General features: G+C 37.5%; 1 protein-coding gene across 1 annotated transcript in view; it reads right to left on the reverse strand.

Annotated features, from left to right (window-relative positions):
• The window catches only part of ZC3H6 (zinc finger CCCH-type containing 6), a gene marked incomplete at its 3' end in the record, with an annotated part of 53,554 nt that overhangs the window by 21,099 nt on the left and 5,938 nt on the right, over positions 1 to 26,517 (reverse strand). The window contains exons 2-3 of the mRNA XM_079720399.1: positions 12,947 to 13,127; positions 5,644 to 5,766 (exon numbers count right to left, since the gene is read on the reverse strand). Coding sequence (XP_079576525.1) covers positions 5,644 to 5,766; positions 12,947 to 13,127 — 304 coding nt within the window. The remainder of the gene's footprint in view (positions 1 to 5,643; positions 5,767 to 12,946; positions 13,128 to 26,517) is intronic.

A 26,517-nucleotide genomic window follows, 5' to 3' on the forward strand; every position in this document is an offset into this window, starting at 1 on the left:
ATTAAAAAACTATATGTAAAGTCAAATTTGTAAAAAGAAAATATTTATATTTGAGGTCTAATAGAAAAAACAGAGATTTCCCTAATAGTAAAAAACATCTAATGAATAAATTGCTCATTAGAAATTATTTATTGCACTTATACATTATTAATTTTATTGCTTTTTACTAAAGCATGTAAAAACAAAAAATACATTGTAGTCCTAGAAGTTCATTTAATGATAGTATTCAAGTATAACTCTATTCACTGAAATATTTTATTACTTCTATCATATCTATTCTCAATCTTTTTATAAGAAAGCAAGAAAAAATTGCACATAATTATAGCTTGAGGATCTAGAAAAAGTCAGACCATGACTCATTTACAGTTTAGTACATTTTAAATGTGATATAAAAATACTGCCCTGGCAGAATACCAACATGAGACTGTGTTTTTAATAAAATGCAGAGAACATACAGAGTGAAGTAAGTCAGAAAGAGAAAAACAAATATCGTATATTAACTCATATATGTGGAACCTAGAAAAATGGTACAGATGAACCAGTTTGCAGGGCAGAAATAGAGACACAGATGTAGAGAACAAACGTATGGACACCATGGGGGGAAAGCCGGGGCGGGGGCAGGTGGTAGTGGTGGTGGTGGTGGTGGTGGTATGAACTGGGAGATTGGGATTGACATATATACGCTAATATGTATAAAACAGATAACTAATGAGAACCTGCTGTATAAAAAATAACAATAAAATAAAATTCAAAAAAAATAAAAAGTAAAATTAAGAGAAATACTAAGTCCTTTTCAGCAATTATAAAATAGAGAAAAAGTATATAACTAAAGCAATCAAGAAAATCAATTAGCTCATCAATTTGAAATTTTGAAGACATTATATTAGACTTCCAAATTTTTTTAAGCAACATTTTTAAAGTTTATAAACTGTTCTCAGTCTAGCACTTCAGAAATTCAGAAGGGGATTTACAATTATAGCCAAAAGGCAGTTTCTTACGTTTTAAAAAAAGCCACTATGAAAATAAAACAAAAAATAATTGCTTTGATTAAGTTGAAGATTAATTAATTAGTTGAGTGGTACTTACATTTCCTTTTATAAAAACTGTGATTACATTAATTCTTCAATAATATATTTCAATGCCTAATGAGCAAGGATTACTCTCTGTTAATGGGCGAGTATGAATTTTTCTCTAGAGATTAGATGCTTTTCACAAAAGCTTTAAGTCTTAATATTAATCCAATTCTCTGATTTTTCACAGCCTTTACAAAAATAATCTCCATAATTCCTACTTTTTCAAGCAGAATTATCCCTAAACTTTCAATCCATCCCTCCCTTGTTTTCCCAACTGCAAATAATCCTAATAGCCCTCTAATTATGCAAACCTCAGGGCTTCTTCTGCAGTGACAGACTCTAATGTGGCTTGCTGCAGTGCTTAGTGTTTGCATCAGGGCACCACCCATGCGGTGCAAGCTCTCCAGGAAGCGCTAAATGAATGAGGGGTTACAGAGCAGCCCCAGGTCTCTAGGACAGTATCTCCTGCTTCACATGTTCACCATTTGGAATGAACAAAATGTACTCACCAGCAAAGATCTAGCAAGTATTTTTAAAAGCCCTCCTGAAGATAAAAGAAATGAAAAAGACTATAAATTTTACTGAAGGATATAGTTTCTCTCATCACTTTGCTTATTGATTATTAGGCTATCTACCTGCTAGAATGTCTGTGGGGGCAGATTTGGTTTCTGTTACACAGGCTATCACTCTAAGCATGAAATAAGAGAACAGGAGACCCTGAACAAGGATGAGGAAAAAGGAGATATATTAAGTCCTCTAATTTAATAGCTAGATGCTAATACTATATTCTATTGTCGGCCTATAACTGTAGAAGTGTCATACAGTAGATACTTGTTATCTAATTAAATGAGATTTTTAGGATATACTTTCTAACCTCAGTGAGTCAACACTAAACCATATGTGAAGGAAATGATCCTGAACTTTCTCTTCTAATGGCAGACTAGGTAATTTAATTCAGATCAGTCCTCCTCCTAAAAAAAATGCAGAGATAGACAAGATATTTTTTTCAGACCACTGTAGACATCAGAGAGCTAACAAATTAGTGAAGGATTACTGAACCGTTACCCATGGAGTAGATGAAAATCCCCAGAAGTGAGCAGTATTTGGAGCTGTTTTTGCTCTGAAAGCATCAGCCCAGCATGAAAAATCATCTGAAAGGTTCAACAGCATTTCTGACTATCCTTTCAATCTTTGGGAACAAAAGGAGTCCAGAGTGTGGAAAAAGCGGAAGTCTTAGCGACCCCCACCCACCAGAACTCAGAAAGTCTGGGGTTTTTCAGATACATGCACACTGACCTGAATACTGCTCAGTGCTCCTGAGAGCATCAGGATTTTTCTAGCACAAAATAGTATTTAGATTGAAGATTCTGTTCATACAGTGCAACATATTTAAGGAAGACATAAAGTATATCATGTTGTTTTAATTTTTTTTCTGTTTAAAACACATCAAATAATGTTTGCACTTGAAGAGGTAGGTGGCACAAAATTCATATACTGAAGCCCTAACCCCCAGTACCTCAAAATATGAGTGTTTAGAGAAAGGGCCTTTAAAGAGGTGATTAAGTTAAAATGAGGATGTTAGGGTGGGCCCTGATCCAATTTGACTGCTGCCCTTATAAGAGGAAATGTGGACACACAGAGACACCAAGAGTCCACGTGCACAGAGGAATGATCATGTGAGGACAAAGCAGCATGAAGGTGACCATGTACAAGCCAAGGAGAAAGACCTAAACAGATCCTTCCCCTGTGGCCCTCAGAGGAAACCAAACCTGCCAGCACCTCGATCTTGGACTCAGATCTAGCCTCCAGACTGTGAGAAAATAAATTTCTGTTGTTTAAGCCACCAGTCTGTGGTATGTTGTTATGGCAGCCCTAACAGACAAATACATGACGTATTCTTTATTTTCAAAGGTTTAAAATTTGTAGCATATGTCTTATAAAATATTTTTTTAAATATCAGAAAGCAAAGAATGAAATTGAAAGTTTAATTTTTCTCTTTAAAAAGTAGTAACTCAAAACCACAGTGAGGGCTTCCCTGGTGGCGCAGTGGTTGAGAGTCCGCCTGCCGATGCAGGGGACACGGGTTCGTGCCCCGGTCTGGGAGGATCCCACATGCCGCGGAGCGGCTGGGCCCGTGAGCCGTGGCCGCTGGGCCTGCGCGTCCGGAGCCTGTGCTCTGCAACGGGAGAGGCCACGGCAGTGAGAGGCCCGCGTACCACAAAAAAAAAAAAAAAAAAAAAAAAAAACCACAGTGAGATATCATTTCACACCAATTAGGAAGGCTGTTATCCAAAACAAAACAAACAAACAAAAACAGAAAATAACAAGCTTCACAAGGATGTGGAGAAATCAGAAAAATCTCATGCATTGTTGGTGGAAATGTAAAATGGTGCAGCCTTTGTGGGAAACAGTTGGTAGTTCCTCAGAAAGTTAAATGTAGAAGTAACATATCATCAAGCAATTCCACTCCTAGGTCTATACTCCAAAGAATTGAGAGCAGAGTCTCAAAGAGATACCTATACACCCACGCTCATAGCAGCATTATTCACAATACGCAAAAGGTGGAAGCAATCCAAGTATCTATTGACAAAATGTGGTATATACACATAATTGAATATTATACAGTTTTGAAAAGGAAGGAAATTCTGATATGTACTACAACACAGATGAACCTTGAAAACATTATGGTAAGTGAAATAAGCCAGACATAAAAGGACAAATACAGCATGATTCCACCTATATGAAGTACCTAGAGCAGGCAAATTCACAGAGATGGAAAGTAGAATAGTGGTTACCAGGAGTGGAGGGAGGGGGAAATTAGGTATTATTGCTTGATAGGTACATGGCTTCTGTTTAGGAAGATGAAAAAGTCCTGGAAATGGACAGAGTGATGGTTGCACAACATTATAAATAAATTTAATGTCACTGAACTGTATATCTTAAAATGGTGAAAATAGAGAATTTTTCCAAAGACATACAAATGGCCAACAGACACATGAAAAGATGCTCAGCATCACTAATCATCAGGGAAATGCAAATCAAAACCACAAGGATAGGGCTCCCCTGGTGGCGCAGTGGTTAAGAACCCGCCTGCCAATGCAGGGGACATGGGTTTGAGCCCTGGACCAGGAAGATCCCACATGCCGCGGAGCAGCTAAGCCCGTGCGCCACAACTACTGAGCCTGTGCTCTAGAGCCCGTGAACTACAACTACTGAGCCCGTGCGCCACAACTACTGAAGCCCATGTGCCTAGAGCCTGTGCTCCACAGCAAGAGAAGCCACCGTGCACCGCAACGAAGAGTAGCCCCCGCTCCCTGCAACTAGAGAAAGCCGGTGCACGGCAACAAAGACCCAATGCAACCAAAAATAATTAATTAATTAAAAAAAAACAAACCCACAAGGATATATCACCTCACACCTGGCAGAATGGCTATCGTCAAAAAGACAAGAAATAGGGCCTCCCTGGTGGCGCAGTGGTTGGGAGTCCGCCTGCCGATGCAGGGGATACGGGTTCGTGCCCCGGTCTGGGAGGATCCCATATGCCGCGGAGCGGCTGGGCCTGTGGGCCGTGGCTGCTGAGCCTGCGCGTCCGGAGCCTGTGCTCCGCAGCGGGAGGGGCCACAGCGGTGGGAGGCCCGCGTGCCACAAAAAAAAAAAAAAAAAAAAAAGACAAGAAATAACAAGTGTTGGTGAAAATGTGGAGGAAAGGGAACACTTGTACGCTGTTGGTGGGAATGTAAATTGGTGCAGCCACTGTGGAAAACAGTACAGAGATTTCTCAAAATATTAAAAATCGAACTACCAAATATCCAGCAATTCCACTTTGGGGTATTTTCCCAGAGAAAATAAAAACACTAATTTGAAAAGATATATGCACCCCTATGTTCACTGCTGCATTGTTTATAATAGCCAAGATATGGAAGCAACCTAAGTGTCCATTAATAGATGAATGGATAAAGAAGATGCAGTATATATATATATATATATATATATATATATATATATGCACACACACGCAGTATATGCAGTATATATACAATGGAATATTACTCAGCCATAAAAAAGAATGAAATCTTGCCATTTGTGACAATAAGGATGGACTTAGAGGGCATTATGCAAAGTGAAATAAGGCAGATAGAGAAAGATAAATATCACTATTATTTCTCTTATATGTAGAATCTAAAAACCAAAACAAATGAGCAAACATAACAAAACAGGAACAGATTCACAGATAGAACAAACAAGTGGTTACCAGAGGGGAATGGGGATGAAATAGGTGAGGGAAATTAAGAGGTACAAACTTCCAGTTGCAAAATAAATGAGTCACAGGCATGAAATGTACAGCATAGGGAAAACAGTTAATAATAATGTAATATCTTTGTATGGCGACAGATGGTAACCAAACATTGTGGTGATCATTTTATGTATAGAAATATTGAATCCTATGTTGTGCACCTGGAACTAACACAGTGTTGTAGGTCAATTATACTCCAATTTAAAAAAAAGAGAGAGAGAGAAAAAGAAATAGTTAAAATGGTAAATTTTATGACAATAAAAATAAAGGCAATACCTGAGGAAATGGAATGTCATAATCCCTGTAGAAACCACTTCTTTTTCTGTGGGAACTTTCTGTATGTTCGACCTCTGAATCAAGGCTGTAGTCTGAACTATCATCACTGGATGGAGAATTATGCTAAAAGAAGGAAAAACCAAAAATGTTACATTTACAAAAGGAAGAAAATTTAACTAGTAACTAGATAAGCTTGTTTCAGCCAGAGGTGCCAACCAATAGATTATATTATCCTAGTAGGTTCTGAAGTATTAACTGGAAAATTCTTGCTCCAAAGACCACCTCCACCCCAACTTCTCTGAAATTTTCTGAGGAATAGTACATCTTCCTCTTTTCTCGGGGATTTTAATGGCAGCATTTTTCCCATCATCCCTTTGGCCCAAGGACTTCAAATAGAAAACACTGCACCTCTATGCTCTAAAGTGATCTTAAATTTAAGTTAATCTTTATTTTTTAAATTTTTGGCTGCGCTGGGTCTTTGGTGCTGAGCGCGGGCTTTTAGCTGCTGCAAGCGGGGGCTACTCCTCGTTGCAGTGCACGGCTTCTCACTGTGGTGGCTTCTCTTGCTGTGGAGCATGGGCTCTAGGCACGCGGGCTTCAGCAGCTGTGGCACGTGGGCTCAGAAGTTGTGGCTCGCGGGCTCTAGAACAGAGGCTCAGTAGTTGTGGCGCACGGGCTTAGTTACTCCGGGGCATGTGGGACCTTCCTGGACCAGGGCTCGAACCCGTGTCCCCTGCATTGGCAGGCAGATTCTTAACCACTGCACCACCAGGGAAGCCCCTAAGTTAATCTTAAAGGAAATAAAATTGGTTCCTCATCACCAAAAAGAGTCCTAGAACATGAATAGAGTATGAATTAATTTATTTTTACCTAAAACAGCTTTAGAGTTCTTAATCTATTGCATAAGTACCCTAAATCTAAAAGATATCAAAACATTCCAAATTATAAATATAACATAAATCCAACCCACAAAATTGAACAAAGATGAAATGCAAACCACAAGTAATTGACAGTGATTGACAAATATCAAGAATAAGCTTTTTCAAGTATGAATGCAATTTCAAAAAAAAATCACCAAATATCCTCCATCTAGACAAAATAATTACCTTCCCAGGTTGAGCACCCTCTTTTTTTGTTTGTTTGTTTGTTTTTGCGGTACGCGGGCCTCTCACTGCTGTGGCCTCTCCCACTGCGGAGCACAGGCTCCGGACGCGCAGGCTCAGCGGCCATGGCTCATGGGCCTAGTCACTCCGCGGCATGTGAGATCCTCCTGGACCGGGGCACGAACCCGCGTCTCCTGCATCGGCAGGTGGACTCTCAACCACTGTGCCACCAGGGAAGCCCTGAGCACCCTCTTTAAAAAAATTTTGTGAAGTTCTTATCAACAAAGACGCTGCCTCTGTATTTTATCATCCTTGCATTCCCAGCATCTAAGACTAGAACAAACTCAGTGAAAATGTGCTAAACTAAATTGACCTCTTGATACTTTTACAGTAGAAGGATCTGTTTTCTTCTACTCCATTCTTAAATGCTGGTTTAAGAAGACAAACTGTTTTCCTCTACCTTGTTCTTAAATGTTCTGGGGTTTAGTTTTGGGGTGCTGTTAATTCTGCTTTTGTTGATTTGATAGGTGATATGAAGATCTTTTAATAATTATGTTATGAAATGCTTCAAGCTTAACTACCTAATCTTTTTGGTTAGGACTTGAAATAAATATTGTCCATTTAAAAGCCAAGTTTGCTCTGTTACTAACAGAAGTCAGCTCTGGCTCAAAAGAAAACCTTTCATTTGAAGAACACTAAAGGGGTAAGGCTTGCTTAAGAAGAAGTTCAAACAAAGGCACTGCTTCAGGAAGAGCCATCAGAGAAGAGAAGATTCTGTTTAAGGGAGAAGATTCTTCAGGCTAGCCCCCAAAAATGAGTCTAGAACACAGACTTTAAGAAGTCATTAGGAAGGCTATTATAAAAAAAATATGTATGTGGCTCACCTACAGTAATAAGAAGTAATTATTAACCCAAAATTAGCAATTGGACTACATTAAAAATAGCTGGAAATAGTAGAGAGTAATTAAAAATTATTAAATTTTTAAGTGAAAAGGATAGTATACTTTTTTAATTTCAGAATTTTTGAGTTTCTTTTTTTTGGTTATTGTTTGGTATCTGTTTAGTGTTTGAAAGTGTTCCTTTGCTATTTTACCTATCATACACTGGTGGATTATTTATTTCAATACACTTGGTTGGTAAGTACTAAAGTTCAAGTCTAGGGACTTCCCTGGTGGTCCAGTGGGTAAGACTCCATGCTCCCAATGCAGGGGCCCCTGGTTCGATCCCTGGTTGGGGAACTAGATCCCTCATGACGCAACGAAGAAGTCCGCATGCCCCAACTAAGAAGTCCGCATGCCCCAACTAAAGATCCCGCATGCTGCAAAGAAGATCCTGCATGCCACAACTAAGACCCGGCCCAGCCAAATAAATAAATGTTTTAAAAATAAATAAAGTTCAAGTCTCAGTGATTATGCTTTCTATAGAACTCTTAACAAACATGACACCACAACGTGGTGAGTAAAGAGGGCAAAAGACATAGTCAAGAACTAATTAACAGGATAGCCATTTAGTGACCCCTTTAAATATTCAAACAGTAACAGAAAGAATTTAGAGACTTCAGTGACTTCCCCAAACCATGCCAGCCTTTTCACACTTTTTGCTTTTGTATTCTCTGTGTCTCTTTGGTCAACGAGCTAATTCCTACCTGTCCTTCAAGATTTATCACAAAAAATCTCCATGTCCAATAGTAAGAGAATGATACTAAAGTATAATACAATACAGAGCAATCAATTAAAATGGTATTTTATAAGATTTTATAGAAACAACAAAATGTTTATCTGTACTATTAAGTGAAAATGCAAAATATAAAATCAATTAAATGGCATTTCTCTAATAATAATTGTCCACAAATTCATTATTACTCCTACCCTCAAGAGGTGGAGATTAATTCCTCTCCCTTTGAGTGTGGACTAGACTTAGAAGCTTGCTTCTAGCAAACAGAATTTGTCAGAAGTGATTAGGTTATAAAGAAGACTGTAGCTTTCATCCTGGGTGCTCTCTCTTGCTCTCTTGCTGTGGAGGAAGCCAGCCAAAGCACGAGGTCGAAGAAGTGGTATGTAAAGGAGTCCACATGGTGAGGAACGGAGGCCTGCCAAGAGCCACATGACCGAACTTGGAAGAGGATCTGCCTTAGTCAGGAGATGACTGCAACCTCGCAGGAAGCGCTGAGCCAGAATACCAAGTTAAGCCGTGCCCACGTTCCTGACCCACAGAAACTAGGAGACAAACTTTTGTTGTTTTAAGCTTCTAAGTTTGGGGTAATATGTTGCGCAGCAATAGTTAACTAATACAGGTTTTGGTATCTGGAAATGCGGTGCTGCCAGTACAAATATCTAAAAGGTAGAACTGGTTTTGGAACCAGGCAGTGGATAGAAACTGGAATGATTTTAAGAGGGCGCTAGTGAAAGCCTAGATCACCCTGAATGATTGTTAGCAAAATTTTAGACTTTGGGGCGACTTAAAGGAAAGTGAGAGAGATCTTATTAAAACTGGAAAAAGGGAGATCCTTGTTATGCAGTGGCAGAAATCTAGCAACACTGTTACATTCAGCAATATGGAAAGTAGAAAATGTGTCTAATGAACTAGGTGATCTAGTTAAGATTTTCAAGCAAAATGTTGAAAGTACCTATCTATGAGGGAAGATAGATGAATTAAAGGAAGAACTGTTAAAAAGGAACCAGGACTTGATGGTTTTAAAAGTTCTTAGCCTCAAAATATCTAACTTTGTTTTTGCGCATCCTTTTTTTCTTAATTAGTTTGGCCAACCCGTGCTGCAGGGGGCACAGGTTCGACCCCTGATGGGAGAACTAAGATCCTGCGTGCCGTGCGGCATGGCCAAAAAAAAAAAAAACTACTGACTTTTCATTCTAATTTGTTAAATTCTGCTTATAACTTAAGCCCTTCCTTTTTGTTTCTGTCTTACTTTGCTGTTTTCTAGATTTTAATACTATAATAATTTTTCTTCTGATAATTTTTTAGCTATCTTCCATATGTCAAATTCTATTATTATTTTCATGAAATTCGGCAGATTTCGTCTGCATTCAAAGGTGTTTCTGTCTTTCGACTTTGTTATTAATGTCTAGTTTTATTGCATTGTGGTTTGAGATTGCTCTTTGTACTATTTCTGCTCCATCAAATTAATTGGAGTTTTTTTTGTTGCCTATGACATGGTCTGTTTTTATGAATATTCCAAGTATACTTGAGAGGAAGATATATTCTCAGGATTCAGAGCTTACTATATATTTATAATATTTCTTTAATATCCTTACCACCTTTTCATCCATTTGATTAATCTCTTTGGGTTAAGAGAGGTATACTGGTGTATCTCCTATTATTACTGTATTCCTGTCTATTTCTTCTCATAGTTCCTATAGTTCCTGCTTTATGAAAACTGATGTTTAAGGGGATATTAAATATTAATAACAATAAATAAATAAATCTTCACTGTGAATTATAACCTTAACATTATAAAATGCCCTTCTTTGTTTCTTTCAATGCCTTTTTGACCTAAATTTGACTTTTTCATATATCAACACTGTGATTTCTGCCTTTTCTTTCTTTGCATCTGCCTGGTATAGCTTTACCCACTTTGCATTTTTTTATTTTTTAACATCTTTATTGGAGTATAATTGCTTTACAACAGTTTTACTCACTTTTTATTTTTTGCAGTATGCGGGCCTCTCACTGTTGTGGCCTCTCCCGCTGCGGAGCACAGGCTCTGGACACGCAGGCTCAGCGGCCATGGCTCACAGGCCCAGCCGCTCCGCGGCACGTGGGATCCTCCCAGACCGGGACACGAACCCGCGCCCCCTGCATCGGCAGGCGGACTCTCAACCACTGCGCCACCAGGGAAGCCCTACCCACTTTTTAAATCTTTCTCTTTTACATAGCTTAGAGTTGGATTTTGCATTGTTGGGAGGTATATCTTTTGGTATTAGAAAGATTATATTTTTGTTTCAGTTATTTCTTTCAAGTTGTCCTTTTCCAATAACCTTAGTCCCTATCCCTTCTTTGCATACTATCTGTTTACTAGTAGGACCAATATTGAAATTAGGCAGTAACCTCTTCTTCTACTTCCTCTCTTTCATTACCAGGATAATAAGTTGAAGTATATTTAAAAATTCTCAGTTAATAACTAAAAAACTACCATGAAGGTTATCCTGCTTGCCATATATTCTTCTGCTTTCCCTGACACTTTTTACAGTCATGTTTCGATACATAATATACTGCCCCCCATCTCCATCATTTAGTCTTAGCTTTACAGACTAATATGTAGTGTATGTAGATCACTCTCACTTTTTCACCCATTTTGGTTATCTGAACGTGTGCTCTAGGAGATTCTATGAGAAGTCTTATAACATTTCCTGACTTCTATTATATACAGTTTTTCTGAGGACTTTATATTTGAAGTTCGGTATTTAGCTGGATATAAAATGCTTGGCTTGCATTTTATTCAAATATGTTACTCCATTATCTTCTGGCATAAAATGTTGATATCAAAAATTTTTCTATAAATCTGATTTTCCTTTCTTAATAAGTGGCTTGGTCTTTTTGCCTAAATGACCAAAGGATTCCCTTTTCCCCCAGTTCTGCTGATGCTCTCTGATCATAGTCTGTATTATTTTCTTAATTTTTAAAAATCATTTTGAAATGTTAAGTTTTTCATGTTTTGTGGGCATTCTTTTCTTTCTGGAAGAATATTATTCTCCCCATTTTCCTCTTTTTTTTAATAAGAATAACTTATATGGAATGTGATCATGGTCCAATCTTGTTGCTCATGTGTCAAAGGAGGAATGAGCCAGGAAAACTTTCCTAGCTTCACTCTCTAGAGTTATTTCTTCTGTTGTTAGCACATGAAGTATTAAAAAACATGGCTGTGTATCTTCTGAGATATGCCACCCCTGCTCCCTTCCCCCATTTTCTTTCCTTGGCCCTAGTATTCTTGTCCTCTCAACTTAGATTCTACTCCTAGCAGTTTTCTCCTCAGGGTGGGACTCTGTCCTAGAAGAGATTTAGTTGATTAGTATTCATCAGGCACAGACCATTCTAGCACCATCCAATTTTACGTGGTCACCTTATACTCATGTGGGAATTGGGAGCTAGTAAAGCCCCCCTCTCAGTTTCCATTGCTGTTTCTCAGTTTGGCCGACAGGCTTTCCATGTTCACTGGGGACTACTTCATTGAGATGAATACCTGTTGGTAATTTGTTTTCTGGAAGTTCTTTTTACCTTTCCTCTGCTTCATTTCACACAATTGCTGATCCTGCTCTGGTCTTGTTGCTCTCTGTGGTTTGGCCTTATCCTTTTTTATTTTTGAGGTTTGTGGAGATAACTTGTTACTTCATTTTTTGGTAGATGTTGCCAATGAATTTTTGGTTTTGCTATTCTAATTGCTCTGTTTTTATGGGGGAAATTCAGGGAGTTTCAAAAACTACGCCACCACTGCTGCCAACTTTTCTCTGAGTTCTCTGTCAGTATAGGTTTCCCTTCTTCTCAACCGCAATCCACATTATTCTGTATCCGGCACCCAGTTGCTCTCTTGATAGCATTTGTTTTTCAATTGTTTACTGCCTCTCTCCTTCCCTTTTCAATGTAACCTCTATAACAGCAGAGACCATTTCATTCATTACTATAACCCCCAGCATATAGCACAGAGATTTCCACAGCAAGCACGCAATAATACTTACAAATGAATAAATAAATGAATGGGTGGACAATTAATGCTGTTAATCTACATCTGTAGAGAATGAAACTTTCTTTCCTTAAGCTTTCAGTATTCTTGCATACAATCTTCCATCAATTTAAAAGATTTATTCTAATTTGCATTAAAAGTGACTTTATTTAATTTTTTTATTGGAGTAGAGTTGTTTTATACTGTTGTGTTAGTTTCTGCTATAAAGCAAAGTGAATCAGCCATACGTACACATATGTCCCCTCTTTTTTGGATTTCCTTCCCATTTAGGTCACCACAGAGAACCTAGTAGAGTTCCCTGTGCTATACAGTAAGGTTCTCATGAATATTTTTTAAATCTTTAAAACATTTCATATAATCTTTATGTTCAGAAAATTTCTTAAGCACATGAAAAGATCTAATCCATATATTTTATAAGAAAATAGGCAATGATTTATACTTTATAATTTTCAGTGTTTTATGTTTCATAAAAATTTACCAAAAGAATAAAAAGTAGATTCTAACTAACCTTATGTTTCTCACGTTTTCTCCTTTTGGACTTTTTCTTCTCTTTTTCTTTCTTGTGTTTTTTCCTTGATTTTCTGTAGGCTTTCTCATTTTTCTGCTTTTCATCCTCTTTTGCTTCCTGTTCTTGTGTTTCTTCAAATCCTGCATCATCTATTTCACCATCTTCTAATTCACCATCTTCTCTGTAAAAGACAATGAAAATTTTAATTTTCAAATGTCAATTCTAAAGAGAATCTTACAGAAACAGTTCCAAAAGAAAAAAAAAGCATGAGCCAAGAATTTAAGTTATACTCATTTAGATCAGGGGTTGGCCAATTTTCTATAAAGGGCTAGATAGTAAACATTTTAAATTTGCAGGTCACATATGGTTTCTGTTGCAAAATCTCTCTTTTTTTACAACACCCTTCAAGAATGTGAGAAGCAATTTCAGCAGCCATAGTTTGCCAACCTCTGATTTAGAGTTAAGAGCATTGACTCTCACTCAACAAACGAATGAATGCATGAATGCAATACTATCCCAAGGTAATACAGCAATAGTTACCATCTAAATACTAAGCTACCATAAAAAAGAAAGAAAGAAAGAAAGAAAGGGGCTTCCCTGGTGGCGCAGTGGTTGAGAATCTGCCTGCTAATGCAGGGGACAAGGGTTCGAGCCCTGGTCTGGGAGGATCCCACATGCCGTGGAGCAACGAGGCCCGTGAGCCACAACTACTGAGCCTGCGCTCCGCAACAAGAGAGGCCGCGATAGTGACAGGCCCGCACACTGCGATGAAGAGTGGCCCCCGCTTGCCACAACTAGAGAAAGCTCTCACACAGAAACGAAGACTCAACACAGCAAAAATAAATTAATTAATAAACTCCTACCCCCAACATCTTCTTTAAAAAAAGAAAGAAAGAAAGAAAGAAGAAAGAAAGAAAAAGAGGGAGAGAGGGAGGGAGGGAGGGAGAAAGGGAGGACGAAAGAAATTAAAACACTTTAGGAAGCAAACATTCTAACTACAGGAAGGAATTTAACTTAGTGGCCTGTAGACAGCTATAAATAGCTTTAAAATAAAAGCAATGTAATATATTAATTCGCACCATAAGAGTAAACTTCAATAAGAAGACAAATTTCAATAGGTAGATAAGTAATCTACCTACTGAAACCTGAACCACAAAAGCAGAATAATAAATTCCTCAACTTGAATCTGTAAAAAATATTCAGAGTAAAACCAAAAATCTATAAATCTTTATGTTAATTATGACATTTTTATAGTTACAGAAGCCCAAATGTTCACTAACAGTATTTTAAATGCAAATTAACCAACTGATCTACATGGGAAGATAAATACATAAAATAATTTTAACTTTATCCTGTTTCCATACAGCTTGAAAAAATGCAAACAACTCCAAATGTTACGTGGTGATACAGAAAGATAAACGTCTTTTGTGACTGGAAGCAAATGAGAAGCACACAAACTATGGTGTGTGCATTTTAAAGATACTTTTAAATGACTAGAAATGTGTGATTTCTAAGATGCAAAACTGATCATGTAGCACTCTCCTGCTAAAAATCTTCAATAATGATGTGATGTCTCAAATTTGCTTCAAACAATCCCGAGGATGAAGGAAGTGGTCTCAACGAGACTGGCCATGAGTTGGTAATTGCTGAAACTGTGGGTTGTGTATATGAGGATTTATTCTACCATTCTATCAATATGTGTTTGAAGTTTTCCATAATAAAAAAGACAGTATCAGTGATTCCCTTCTGACCTGAGGATGATGCCAACGCTCCTTGACTCCAGAAGGCCCTTTATAATTGAGTCCCTGATTAACCAGCTAACTTCAAGTCCCCAAGCCTTAAACATTGCCTTAAAAACTCTCATTACCCTGCTCCTCTCAACGTCCACCCTCTCACCTCCTTCACCTGGCTAAGTCCAGTTCAATCTTTAGGACCCGGTTTAGATGTCCCTTCCTGCAAGATGCCTCCACTGACTGCTCAGGATTAGGTGAGCTGCTCCATCCTAAGCACTCCCCTAATAATGCTCATGTCTTTATCTCTGCACTCTACACGTTATGTCTGAATGACTTGCTTATTGGTTGGTGAAAGCGGGGTATGTGACTGTGTCTTTCATAGCTGTATCTCCTAACCCCTAGCACGGTGCCCTGCTTTTTACTGAATGACTGAATGTAAAATATCCATAACCCTTGCAATTATAGAACAGGCACATAATATCACCCTGTATTGACTGTGAAGTCCATGTTGTTTTTCTCCAGTTTCCATCATAAAATCAGAGGTATATGTCTATTTAGGTGGACTTGAAAATTTCATGTGAGGCAGGTTCAGCATACTGGCTGTTTTAATTTAAAAAGTTTCGAGCTTTCGTAACACTGTAATACCTATGGCCCAAGAAAAATGAGTGCATATATTCACCCAAGGACAAGTATAAGAAAGTTTTTTAACAGCTTTAGTCATGATGGTAAAAAACTGTAAACAACCCAAATCTCCATGAACAGATGAATGGATAAATAGTGTTTCATTTATATAATGGAATACTATAAAGCCAAAAAAAATTAACTACTGTACTGCTACACATAATACGATGAATGTTATAGACATAAGCAAAAGAAGCCAGACACAAGGGACTATTGTCTGACTCCATTTATATGCACTTCAAGAACAGGCAAAACTAATCTATGGTCATGTGAGTTAGAACAGTGATTACTTCTTGGAGGGCTATAGCTGACAAAAAAGGAATACTAAGAAGCCTCCTAGGATGTTAAAATACTCTCTATAGATGGGTATGGTGATTACTACATATACATGTGTGTAAAAATTCATCAATTCTTAAAAATTCATTTAAGAATTGTGCATTTTACTGTCTATATGTAAAATCTAAATGCAAACAACAACAAAATCTACAGGTGTTCATCCTTTCTTTTACCACCATTCTCCTCCAGCTTGAGCTCCTTAAAACATACCTTAAAACCACTAATTCATAATTAGCATTTTTAACTAGAGCTATTTAAATAAAGTACTCAAGCTGAAAATGCTGCACATGATTATGTTCTACTTTACTTAAATTCTTTACCTATCACATATGAGAATTTATATTTGTTATTAAACATAAAACACTGAAAGTTTTAAAATTTTTCTTTCTTTTCCTTTAGCCTCTTTATCATTTCAACATTCATACAATAACACATTTAAATTTGTAAATTTATGTTTGGTTACAAAAAAAGGAGAGTAAAAGGAAATGAAGAACAATGATCCACACTTCTATGAGTTGCTTCCAATGCTTTAAAAAACCACCTTTGGGCACAGATGGAAAGCATGTGTGGCATAATGGAAAGAGGAGACTTAGTAGGAGGAAAACTGGATTCTAATTCTAGCTCTGTCACCAAAATAAAATAAAGCTTTCTTAATTGAGCACCTACCAATGTATCAGACACTAATCCAGCTCTGTGAAAAATCAAAAATAGAAGAGATAATAGAAGTAATTAAGAGTGCTTGGCATTCTCTAGATTTTGAATTAACACTATTATGAAAGCTGTTGTGGTTACTAAACCCAAGATAATTTTTTTAAAATTTAATAAATAAAAAATAAAAGTTCCTAAGTCAACCATATATGGGTGACTTTTTATTAATGTAAAAATAGGGGGCTTCCCTGGTGGCGCAGTGGTTGAGGACCTGCCTGCCAGTGCAGGGGACATGGGTTCGAGCCCTGGTCTGGGAGGATCCCACATGCCGTGGAGCAACTAGGCCCGTGAGCCACAACTACTGAGCCTGCGCGTCTGGAGCCTGTGCTCTGCAACAAGAGAGGCCGCGATAGTGAGAGGCCCGCGCACCGCGATGAAGAGTGGCCCCCGCTCGCCACAACTAGAGAAAGCCCTCGCACAGAAACGAAGACCCAACACAGCCAAAAATAAATAAATAAATAAATAAATAATAGAATGATTATGTCCTTTTTAGAAGGAGTCATATTCATGTCACAGACATGTACATAACCATCCAGTTAATAAACAAAATTATTTTTAAAAGAATTTCTCTCAGGCATATCCATAAAGACAGTTAGACTAGAGGGAAGAATGGGGAATGATTGCCAATAGGTACAGAGTTTTTTTTTAGGAGTGATGAAAGTGTTCTAAAATTAGATAGTGGTAGCAGTTGCATAACTCTGGAACATCCTAAAAATCAGTGAAATGTATACTTTAAAAGGTGAATTCTATCTCAATAAAGCTGTCATTTTAAAAAATAATAAAATAAAATTTTAAAAGATTTTATCTCTAGATTTAAATATCTAGACTGGAGACAACTAGAGAAAATCATAATACACTGTAGTATAAATTAAAGACTCCGAAACTGGTCAATGCCCTCACTGTTCTTATTCTGAGGTAATTAGTCACTAAATCCTTACAAATTGATATGCCTCAATAGAGAATTCTACTTTTCTCCATTTTGATATTGTTGGCTATTAAAATAAATTAACCTGAACCATTCAGTCTTACCTCCACAGGTAGTGTCTGCTTTTTCTTTATGCTTGCCTAAAGGCTCCTGTTACAAGCTATAGATCAGAAACTGAGTTTTCTGGAAGTAACACAAAAGCCTCAATAAAAGACTATAGGGCTTCCCTGGTGGCGCAGTGGTTGAGAGTCCGCCTGCCGATGCAGGGGACGCGGGTTCGTGCCCCGGTCCAGGAAGATCCCACATGCCGCGGAGCGGCTGCGCCCGTGAGCCATGGCTGCTGAGCCTGCACGTCCGGAGCGTGTGCTCCGCAACGGGAGAGGCCACAACAGTGTGAGGCCCAAGTACCGCAAAAAAAATAAATAAATAAAATAAAATAAAAGACTATAGAAGTGCTCCTGATGGATGATATTACAAAGATATTACTCATGAACACAAGCTTCCTGGGATAAGCTGATAATGATCACTACAAAAAAGACATTTTTCAGAGTAGACAAGTTTATAGAAGTAAACTGATTATCCTAAAACCAAGAGAACACCAATTTTCTAGATGCTTGAAAATGATTGCTTGTAGCACTTTTCATGCTTTGTTCTAATTCATCCTGTCATTTCTCCCTTACCATGGATGATAACGTAGGGGAACTGCTCTGTACCAGCGCCCTGGCAACCCTACATGTCTCCACATAGGCCACACAGGCAAGGCTCAACCACAGGCTGACCTAAACCTTAGCAGATGCCCTGTGGTCCCCCCAAAGTATGGAAAGATAGGTGCTTCTGCAAGGCTATTTCTCACCCACCTCCTTACTTCGTGGGAGGCTGCTATAAGGCAATTTCTCACCTACCTCCCCTGCTTCCGGTGAGGACTTAGATTTTCCACCTTGCCCACTCCTAAGTGTACAGCTGCAGGCTGAGAAAACTGCGTAGCTTCAGCATGGAAACTGTTCCTCAGCAACAAGAGTGCCCTACCACTCACATAACCTACAATCCTCTGGCCTCTTTGATTTCAGTGTTATCCTGTAGGACAAGGGACACAAGAAGCTGACCCTATGCTGATATTGAATTTGTCGTCTATGTATGAAATAAACTCTCTGAATCTTACTTGCTGAACCTGTAAGGCAGGTGTCACAAAAAACTTGCTTGGGTCTAGGATTTGCCCATGCCTACTCTGATTGTTTCCCTCAATCTGTATAGTTTATGTATGATCCTCTTGATTAAGCCTGAACCTAACTCCCTACCTTATACCTCCAAATCTAGGTATTTCCCCTCAAGGAAAACACTGGCTGGCCATACTGGGGTCATAAAAGAGCTACCTAGGGCTTCCCTGGTGGCGCAGTGGTTGAGAGTCCGCCTGCCGATGCAGGGGACACGGGTTCGTGCCCCGGTCCAGGAAGATCCCACATGCCGCGGAGCAGCTGGGCCCGTGAGACATGGCCACTGAGCCTGCGCGTCCGGAGCCTGCGCGTCCGGAGCCTGTGCTCCGCAACGGGAGAGGCCACAACAGTGAGAGGCCCGCGTACCGCAAAAAAAAAAAAAAAAAAAAAAAGAGCTACCTAACTTGAGTTTTTGTGCTTTTATGTTTATCCCAAACTGGACCTTGAACATTTACATCCTAGGTGGTTTATCACCATTTGTTTCAGAGAAAGTTTGTCTTTACAAATTACCAGTGGTAAAATCTGGATACCTACCAGCCTTCAAGTCACTTTTATCCTTATCCTTTACCCAATACATTCTTACACCCTCTGGAATGTACTGGTTTGCAGAAACTCAGCTTATCCCTTTAAAATGACTATCTACAGCCATGGCAATTTTCACTTGGCTTGTTTTACTCCCCAAGCTAGTCTTAGAACTTAGTCAAAGTCTCAACCCAAATACAAATTCCTTCAGGAATGGGATTTTGTACAAATATATGGGCAAAATTATATACTTTAACTAGCCTAATAGCCTTCATAGTCCTATGACAACCTTTGCAAATTTTGTTTAATTCTATGTATGTTATCTGTACCCCAGAGATAACTGAGAATTCCTTTGTTACTTTTGTTACAAGTAATTGCTCTTTTGTTTTTAAAACTATGTGTGACCCTTCTAATCTTTATTTCCTGAATCAACAACATGCTTTCTCATATTTACTTCATCAAAACCTAACTTGCATATATAAATAAAAAGTATATATAACAATGTAATAATTAGACATTTTTAGATATTTCCTTCCTATCTCCTTCGGGAGACCATGCTTCTCTGGGAGTGTCAGAAGGGACACTGATCTCCCTAGAGAAAAAAAAAAAAAAACTGTTACTCCCTTAAAGCTAGAATCCTTAGGGCTCTATCTTCAACTAAGGGGGTCATATAACTTGAAAAATATATCAAAAATGTGTTATTAACATTGACTGAAAGAATAAATAATACTGTAAAGCCCTAAAAGTACAACAAACTAAAGTCATTGATCCAAGTGGTTGTAGATAACAGCATAGCCCTGGACTTCTTCCTGGCAAGCCAAGAAAAAATATACAATATGGCTGATACTTCCTGCTTCTTATGGAATAATTCCATAAGGAAAGTTGACCAACCTACACTCAAACTAAAAGACAACTTGGCTATCAAATGTGGACTCAGCAGGAGCCTTAACATCTGACCTCCTGGTCAAGTGAGGAATCTTTGGTCATCATTCTCAAGTGCCTTCCAGTTTCTCCTTTTAACAGTCATGGATACTCTTACTTTTCTTTCAACACCTGGTCTCCAGAGTCAGATACGCTACTGCACAGCTGTTATTTCATGAGATGGTACAAAAATTTATTTTTATAACAGAAGGAAAACAAAGGGACTCAGTTAAGCCAAGGCCTTTAATCAGAGTTCCTACAAGATCGTAGTGTACATGTTAACTTGCTGTTTATGTGAGTAGGACAAGGGGATACTGTTAAGGTTCTGCCAAGTTCCCAACATGCGCATACAAAAAAAGTGCTGTGTGTCCTTGAGCCTAACAGACACTTTCATATCCCTCCTCAGACATCATCATAAAGCAATGCCTGTGCTTTTGTGACAGAAGCAGAAAAAAATCAAAAGGAAGAATTTCTATTTCCCAAATGAACCAATCAGAACTTAATACCTCGAATTCCTCCCAATATGTAATAAACATTTTATATTCCTCTTTATCCCTTCCACTTTCAGCATGGAGAGACCCACTGAAATTGTTTCTTAGCCAGCAAGCAGATTAACAGATTAATTTTGCCTTTTTTTTTAAGGTTCTGATAGAGTTCTATTATTCCTTGGAAGCTATTTATAGACTTTTATTGAACAAACTATAAAATATGTAAATAAATCACAGTTAAAATTATAAAGATTAAAACAATGCTAAGAATAAGATTAGGTTACATAGCAGCATGCCAGAAATCCCTGACTAGTTTCTAGATGTAAGCTGCAAATCTGACCCTGAGCTTTAGGAAACAAGATAAGGTATAAGACAACAGTGCTTTTAGGACAAGAACAGATCAGTTGCTCAAGAGAAGCACAATTTTGTTTCTAGGAGTGAGAAGGGAGAGAAATTTCTCCTCTGAGTCCTTATAAATATTATCAGATACAATGGGCAGTACTCGATACAATGGACACTATCTTCAATAGTGTTCATACAACAGTTTATCACTTACAGCATACCCCAATTTGAACCAAGGGCATGATGCCAAAGTTCAATTGAGAAGAAGCAATTATATGAGGAAACAAAGTAATATTGTCCAAGTATACAACTGTCTGGTGTTCTGATTTAATCTAGGGATGAAAACCACAACATCTAGAGCAGCATTTCTCAAAAACTATATGTTTATAAGAATCTTCTGCCCTCCCAGCAAAAAAAAAAAAAAAGTGCCATTCATTGATTTAACATATTTATTCACTACTGTCTAACTGGGGATACGATGGTAAACAAAAAAGACACGGCTTTCTTCTCTCATGAAGTTTTCAATCTAGTGATGGCGGAGACAGACATCAAAGAATCACACAAATAAATATAAAATAACAACCATATATGAAGGAGGTAAAAGTGCTACGAGTGTATACAATGGGGAAAAATCATCTGTCAGGGAAGTCTGGAAGGCTTTCCCTGAGGAAGTCATGAATGAACTGAGATGATGAGTTAGCCTAGGAGAACAGGGGTAGGGAAGGGCCTCTGGCAGACAGAGAAAATAGGATGAGCAAAATTTCTTTGTATGAGAAGTGAGACAGGAACGGAGACAAGGCCAGTGTCACTGGACCACAGAGGAAAGGGGAGAAGCTGGTTCATAATTATACTGGAGTGACGGGTAGCACTAGGTCATGCAGGGCTTTGGGCATGTTCGGAGTTTATCCTAGAGAAATGAAAAAACACTGGACGTGTTTCCAGGAAAGGAGGCATTGTAATTAGATCTCCACTTTGAAATACAAATTTACTTGAGAGTGAAAAACAGATCTAGAGGAGAGACAAAACAGATACAGGAAAAGCAGGATGCCACTGCAACCATCCAACGTGAGTCCAAAAGAAGAATGGAACAGATATGGAAATGCTGATACTAGACGCACTCCACTCGAATACAGTCACTCTGTTACTGATAGGAATGTTTTTTCTCCAACAGTGTTGAGGCAAAAAAAAAAAAGAAAGAAAAAAAATTAGCTGAAAGCTACTAATATCGAGAAATGAATAGACCATTATCCTTCAGGCAATCCTCTGTGAATATTACAAACATTCCCATGATTAATACCTTTAAAATGTCACCTCATTATTGCTGAGTCCATTCCTTTGAATAGGGTCAAGATTCCCCTTAAAAATAGTAAGGATATGAATGAATAATATGTTAATCTTCTCTATCATAGCAGCACGTAATCCCAATCATTTAAGCCTCAAATTATTCAAAGAAGGCATTATAATTACCTGATGCAGTAATGAATGTATCAGTAGCATAATAAAGAAACATCTAAATTCAAGCAATGTAACTTCCTGGTGAACTTCCCAGTATAAATTTGGTGCAGAGTACACCATGAAGTTATTAAATTAAAAACCTTTTGAACAAAGAAAAGGAGTCCTTAGAGGGAGATTTATGCTTTTATTTAAACACATTTTCAGGGAATAACAAAGATTAAAAACAAATGATCTATACATTCAACTAAAGCACTTGGAAATGGGTAAACTGAAAAGAAGAGTGAAAATAATACATAAGAGGACATAAATCAACAAAATAGAGAAAAACAATAGAGAATACAAATAAAACTAAAAGTTATCTTTTAAAGAAGCATTACAAGTCCCCATTCACTACAGTACCAGGTTGTCTTAGTCCTGCAAGCATTCAAATCTAGATAGGAACAAACAAAAAGTGTAAATGATTCCATTTTAGCTGTAGTAAGTTAACTTTGTTTCCCCATAAAGGCCAAAATATTGCCTGGAACAGAACCTTTCAAAAGCTTGGGGCCATCAGAGGATTATGTATATATGACTTCAACAAATAATTTAAAAACATTCCTCAGCAATTTTTTGTCTATACTTTTTGTCATCTAATTATTTCACTATTTGTCTATCTTCAATTCCACCTAATGTGTTCATGATAAACTAATATTAATTCTGAAGTAAAATAACATCTTAATCCAAATTTGTAGTGCAAAAATAAAATTATTTTTATATCATCGTATAATACGATTGCTAACAATTACTGAGCACTTACTAGGCTGCCAGGCATGTTGGGTCAGTTCATTTAACCCTCATGTTAACTCTATGAAATACAGTTGACCCTTGAACAACACGTGGGTTAGAGGTGCTGACCCTCCACATGTAATTTATAGTCGGCCCTCTATATCAGAGTTCCTCAAAATCATGGTTCCGTATCTGCAGATTCAACCAACCCAGGTTCCTGTAGTACGTAGTCTTCCCTATTGGAAAAAAAAATCCAAGTGCAAGTGGACCCAGGCAGTTCAAACCAGTGTTGTTCAAGGGTCAACTGTAACTATTATTATCCCCATTAAACTGGTGAAGAAAGGAGACAAAAAGCTTAACTAACTCTGCTAGTAGACGACAGAGCTAGAACCCAGCCTAGGCCGTCTGATTCCCAGGCCCATCTTTCTTAACCCTGTTGCTATAATAGTCACAACATGTGTTTGGTCTTAGGAAGAAAGTGCAAATAGCTAAACCCCTTAATAGTAGCTGATATAGAGATTAAGAATCGTACCAAATGGTGGATAGCACATGAGGGTGTTTACTGTAAAAATTTTTTCAACATTTTTGTATGTTTAAAGTAATAAAATTTGGGGAAAAAGAAACTTCAACACATGATTTGGGTGGTATTTTAAGAGATGATACAGAGAAACTGCTGCAGTCTGGAAGTTGCATTTCTGACATGTAAAGTAAATGTGCTATACTCCAATAAAAATTAATTTAAAAAAAGAGTAAATGTGAGTTACTTCAATTCCACAGGAGTTATTTTAATATTTGTCAGGAAACAGAGCCACCAGCGTAGACCAGTTGGACTGATGCTATAGGGTTTTCTTTTTAATGAATAGTATGTTTTTAAGTGCTCAAAGGAAAACTTTTTTATTGAACAGATTAAAAAAAGAGGTAAAAAGACTTGATCAAATCATGAGAGCTGGAAAATGGGTCTCCCTATTTCATTTCAGGGTTCCAAGCAAGCTGATAAAAAGGGGTGCAGTTCAGGTAACCGCCTACCAAATGAAATTCTCTACATCAAAGTCAGAGAGGGGAAGAAAAGAGAGGAATGTTGAATGAAACGAAAATTGCTATGTTATTACTAAGGCCTGCCATTCAATTAAAACAAGACGGGGCTAAGCATCAACATCCAGAAAAGAATGTGTAATACTTAATAAGGTAGTTGGCTTTGACCCAAACCAAAATCAAAGAGCCAAAAAACCTCTCTTATTTAATGAGGACCCAGGGCTCTGGCAAAGTGAGGTCACCTGAACCTGGAAATTAAAGTAGGAGTGTTAAACAAGAAAAGTAACCAACAACAGATTTCTTAAAAGGACTATTTAATGCTTTAAACTTGTGATATGTTAAAACTGAATACTTAAAAAAAATCATAGCAGAAGAAGAAAGGTTCTAGAGCCGGAAGGATGCGGGTTCAAATTCTGCTTCTAGGTACATGACCTTGAACAAATGATCCCAACCTCTAATATTCAGTTTCCTCAACTACAAAATGTAATGAATCAATTTACCAGCACAGAATTAAGGACTAAGTGAGATAAAGTTAGGTAATTACTTAGCACTGTACCTAGTAGACAGCCCTCAGCAAGTTTCCTTTCTTCTTGTGATCTACTTGAAATACATGCATTTGAATAAAATGGGTATGCTAGACTACAGGGACTTCCACAGAAACTGGGAAAGGTTATAAATCCAAGGAGCATGGATTCTAACGGGAAATTTTTCTTGTTTTCCTTCAGAGAATAACAATGAAAAACTATCTGAAACAAGTAGAAGCAGAAAGGAATCTGGGGTAGACTAAGTTTGGAGTCTGTTCCTGAGGGTATTTCTACTTATCCTATCATTAAGCAACACCTAGCAGCGACAGTCTGTGTGAAAGCTTCCATATTTCCAAAGTCTCCTGAATGCAGCAAGACACAAGATGGAGTATAATACCTAGTATTCAGAGGGATTATGATGACAATACATATTCATGATGATCCTAAGTAACTAAGAAACAGCTAAGTCAGTAACTGTCTATTTAGTAAGACAGGAAGGCATGCCATGTATTTTTTTTGAGTTCCTTCAAAAAAATTCACAAATTTAGTTTCTGATAAAATCTTTGTTAATGCTTAATTCCCTGTCCCCATCCAATGCCAGCTAGAATAAGTACTGCTGTGTATTAATTCATGAAATTAAATTTTTAAACACATCCTTAAACTTGTATGTTTAACATCATGAAGGAAAACCATACCATTCCTCAAACTTCCTTCATGCCATGAGCAGAGACTGTAACATAATTAAAACTGAATTAGCTTGCCATAATTCTTTTTGAGACTACATTTAAAAAATTCCTTTTTTTTGGCCCCGCCATGTGGCTTGCACAATCTTGGTTCCCCGACAAGGGACTGAACCCAGACCACGGCAGTGAAAGCCCAGAATCCTAACCAGTAGGCCTCTCCCTAAAATTCTTTTTTATATTTCATTCACTATCTTTGCTATCTCACTAAGCTAAAATTCATTTACTTTCATTCCCTTTCAATTTATCCTTTTGATTTAGGTCCTCTGATGTTGACCAGAGAAGCTAGAAATCCAACAGAAATGAACCTCAGCAAATAAAATACCCTTAGAATTTGAAAGCCAGAAAACAATCTTCTAGGCATCATGATATCAAAACAAAAGTTGAAGAAGTCTTGTTGAATGAATCTATAATGAGCTGGGTAAAACTGCCTGTGACCCAATAATATCCAAAAAGGATACTTGGTATATAAGTGTCCAATATCCCAAATTAACTGATAACCAGATTAACTATAATATGAGGAACTGGGGCTCCAGGATTTGGGGAGTGTGGTGGGAGTATATATATTTTTTAAATCCAAAATAGCCTTTGCCTGAAGTATCCAACTAAAGTACCTTTCTTCGTTCTGCCTTGGCCTGCTTCAAGTCAGCTCTGGTATCCCTGAATGTGACATGATCAGGGATTGTGTGGTCATTAGTTTAGTGTAACAAGGTCATATATTAAAAGGCCATATCAAGTGAATTTACTGTCAGTATCTGAATATTCAATTTCCAAGTTAAGAAGGTATTTTAGGTACAGTTTAGAACTAGAATCTCCTTGTGTGTTTTATATATTGACATGTTATGAATTAGATGAAGTATAAATGTACATTATTAATGCAAGAGAAAAATGTCACAATTGATGATTATGAAAGCTATTTTACATACAAAAGAAATTAATTTTCAAATAGTCAAACAGAAAAATAGAGAAATAATACTGCAAGAGTTAGTTGATGACTTTAGAAAGAATATTATATCCTTTTTGAACTGACAAATAATTATAAAAATTTAAATAAAAAATGCAAAGTAGAATAATAGAAATTATATGTCATAATTCTAACTTTGTTCAATTATTTGGCATACTAATATTCACATCATTCAACAAAATAACTTCTAAAGACTATGTTTAGTTTTTAATTATTTAATTCCA

Source organism: Hyperoodon ampullatus (assembly GCF_949752795.1).
Source record: "Hyperoodon ampullatus genome assembly, chromosome: 15".
NCBI classification, from domain to species: domain Eukaryota; kingdom Metazoa; phylum Chordata; class Mammalia; order Artiodactyla; family Ziphiidae; genus Hyperoodon; species Hyperoodon ampullatus.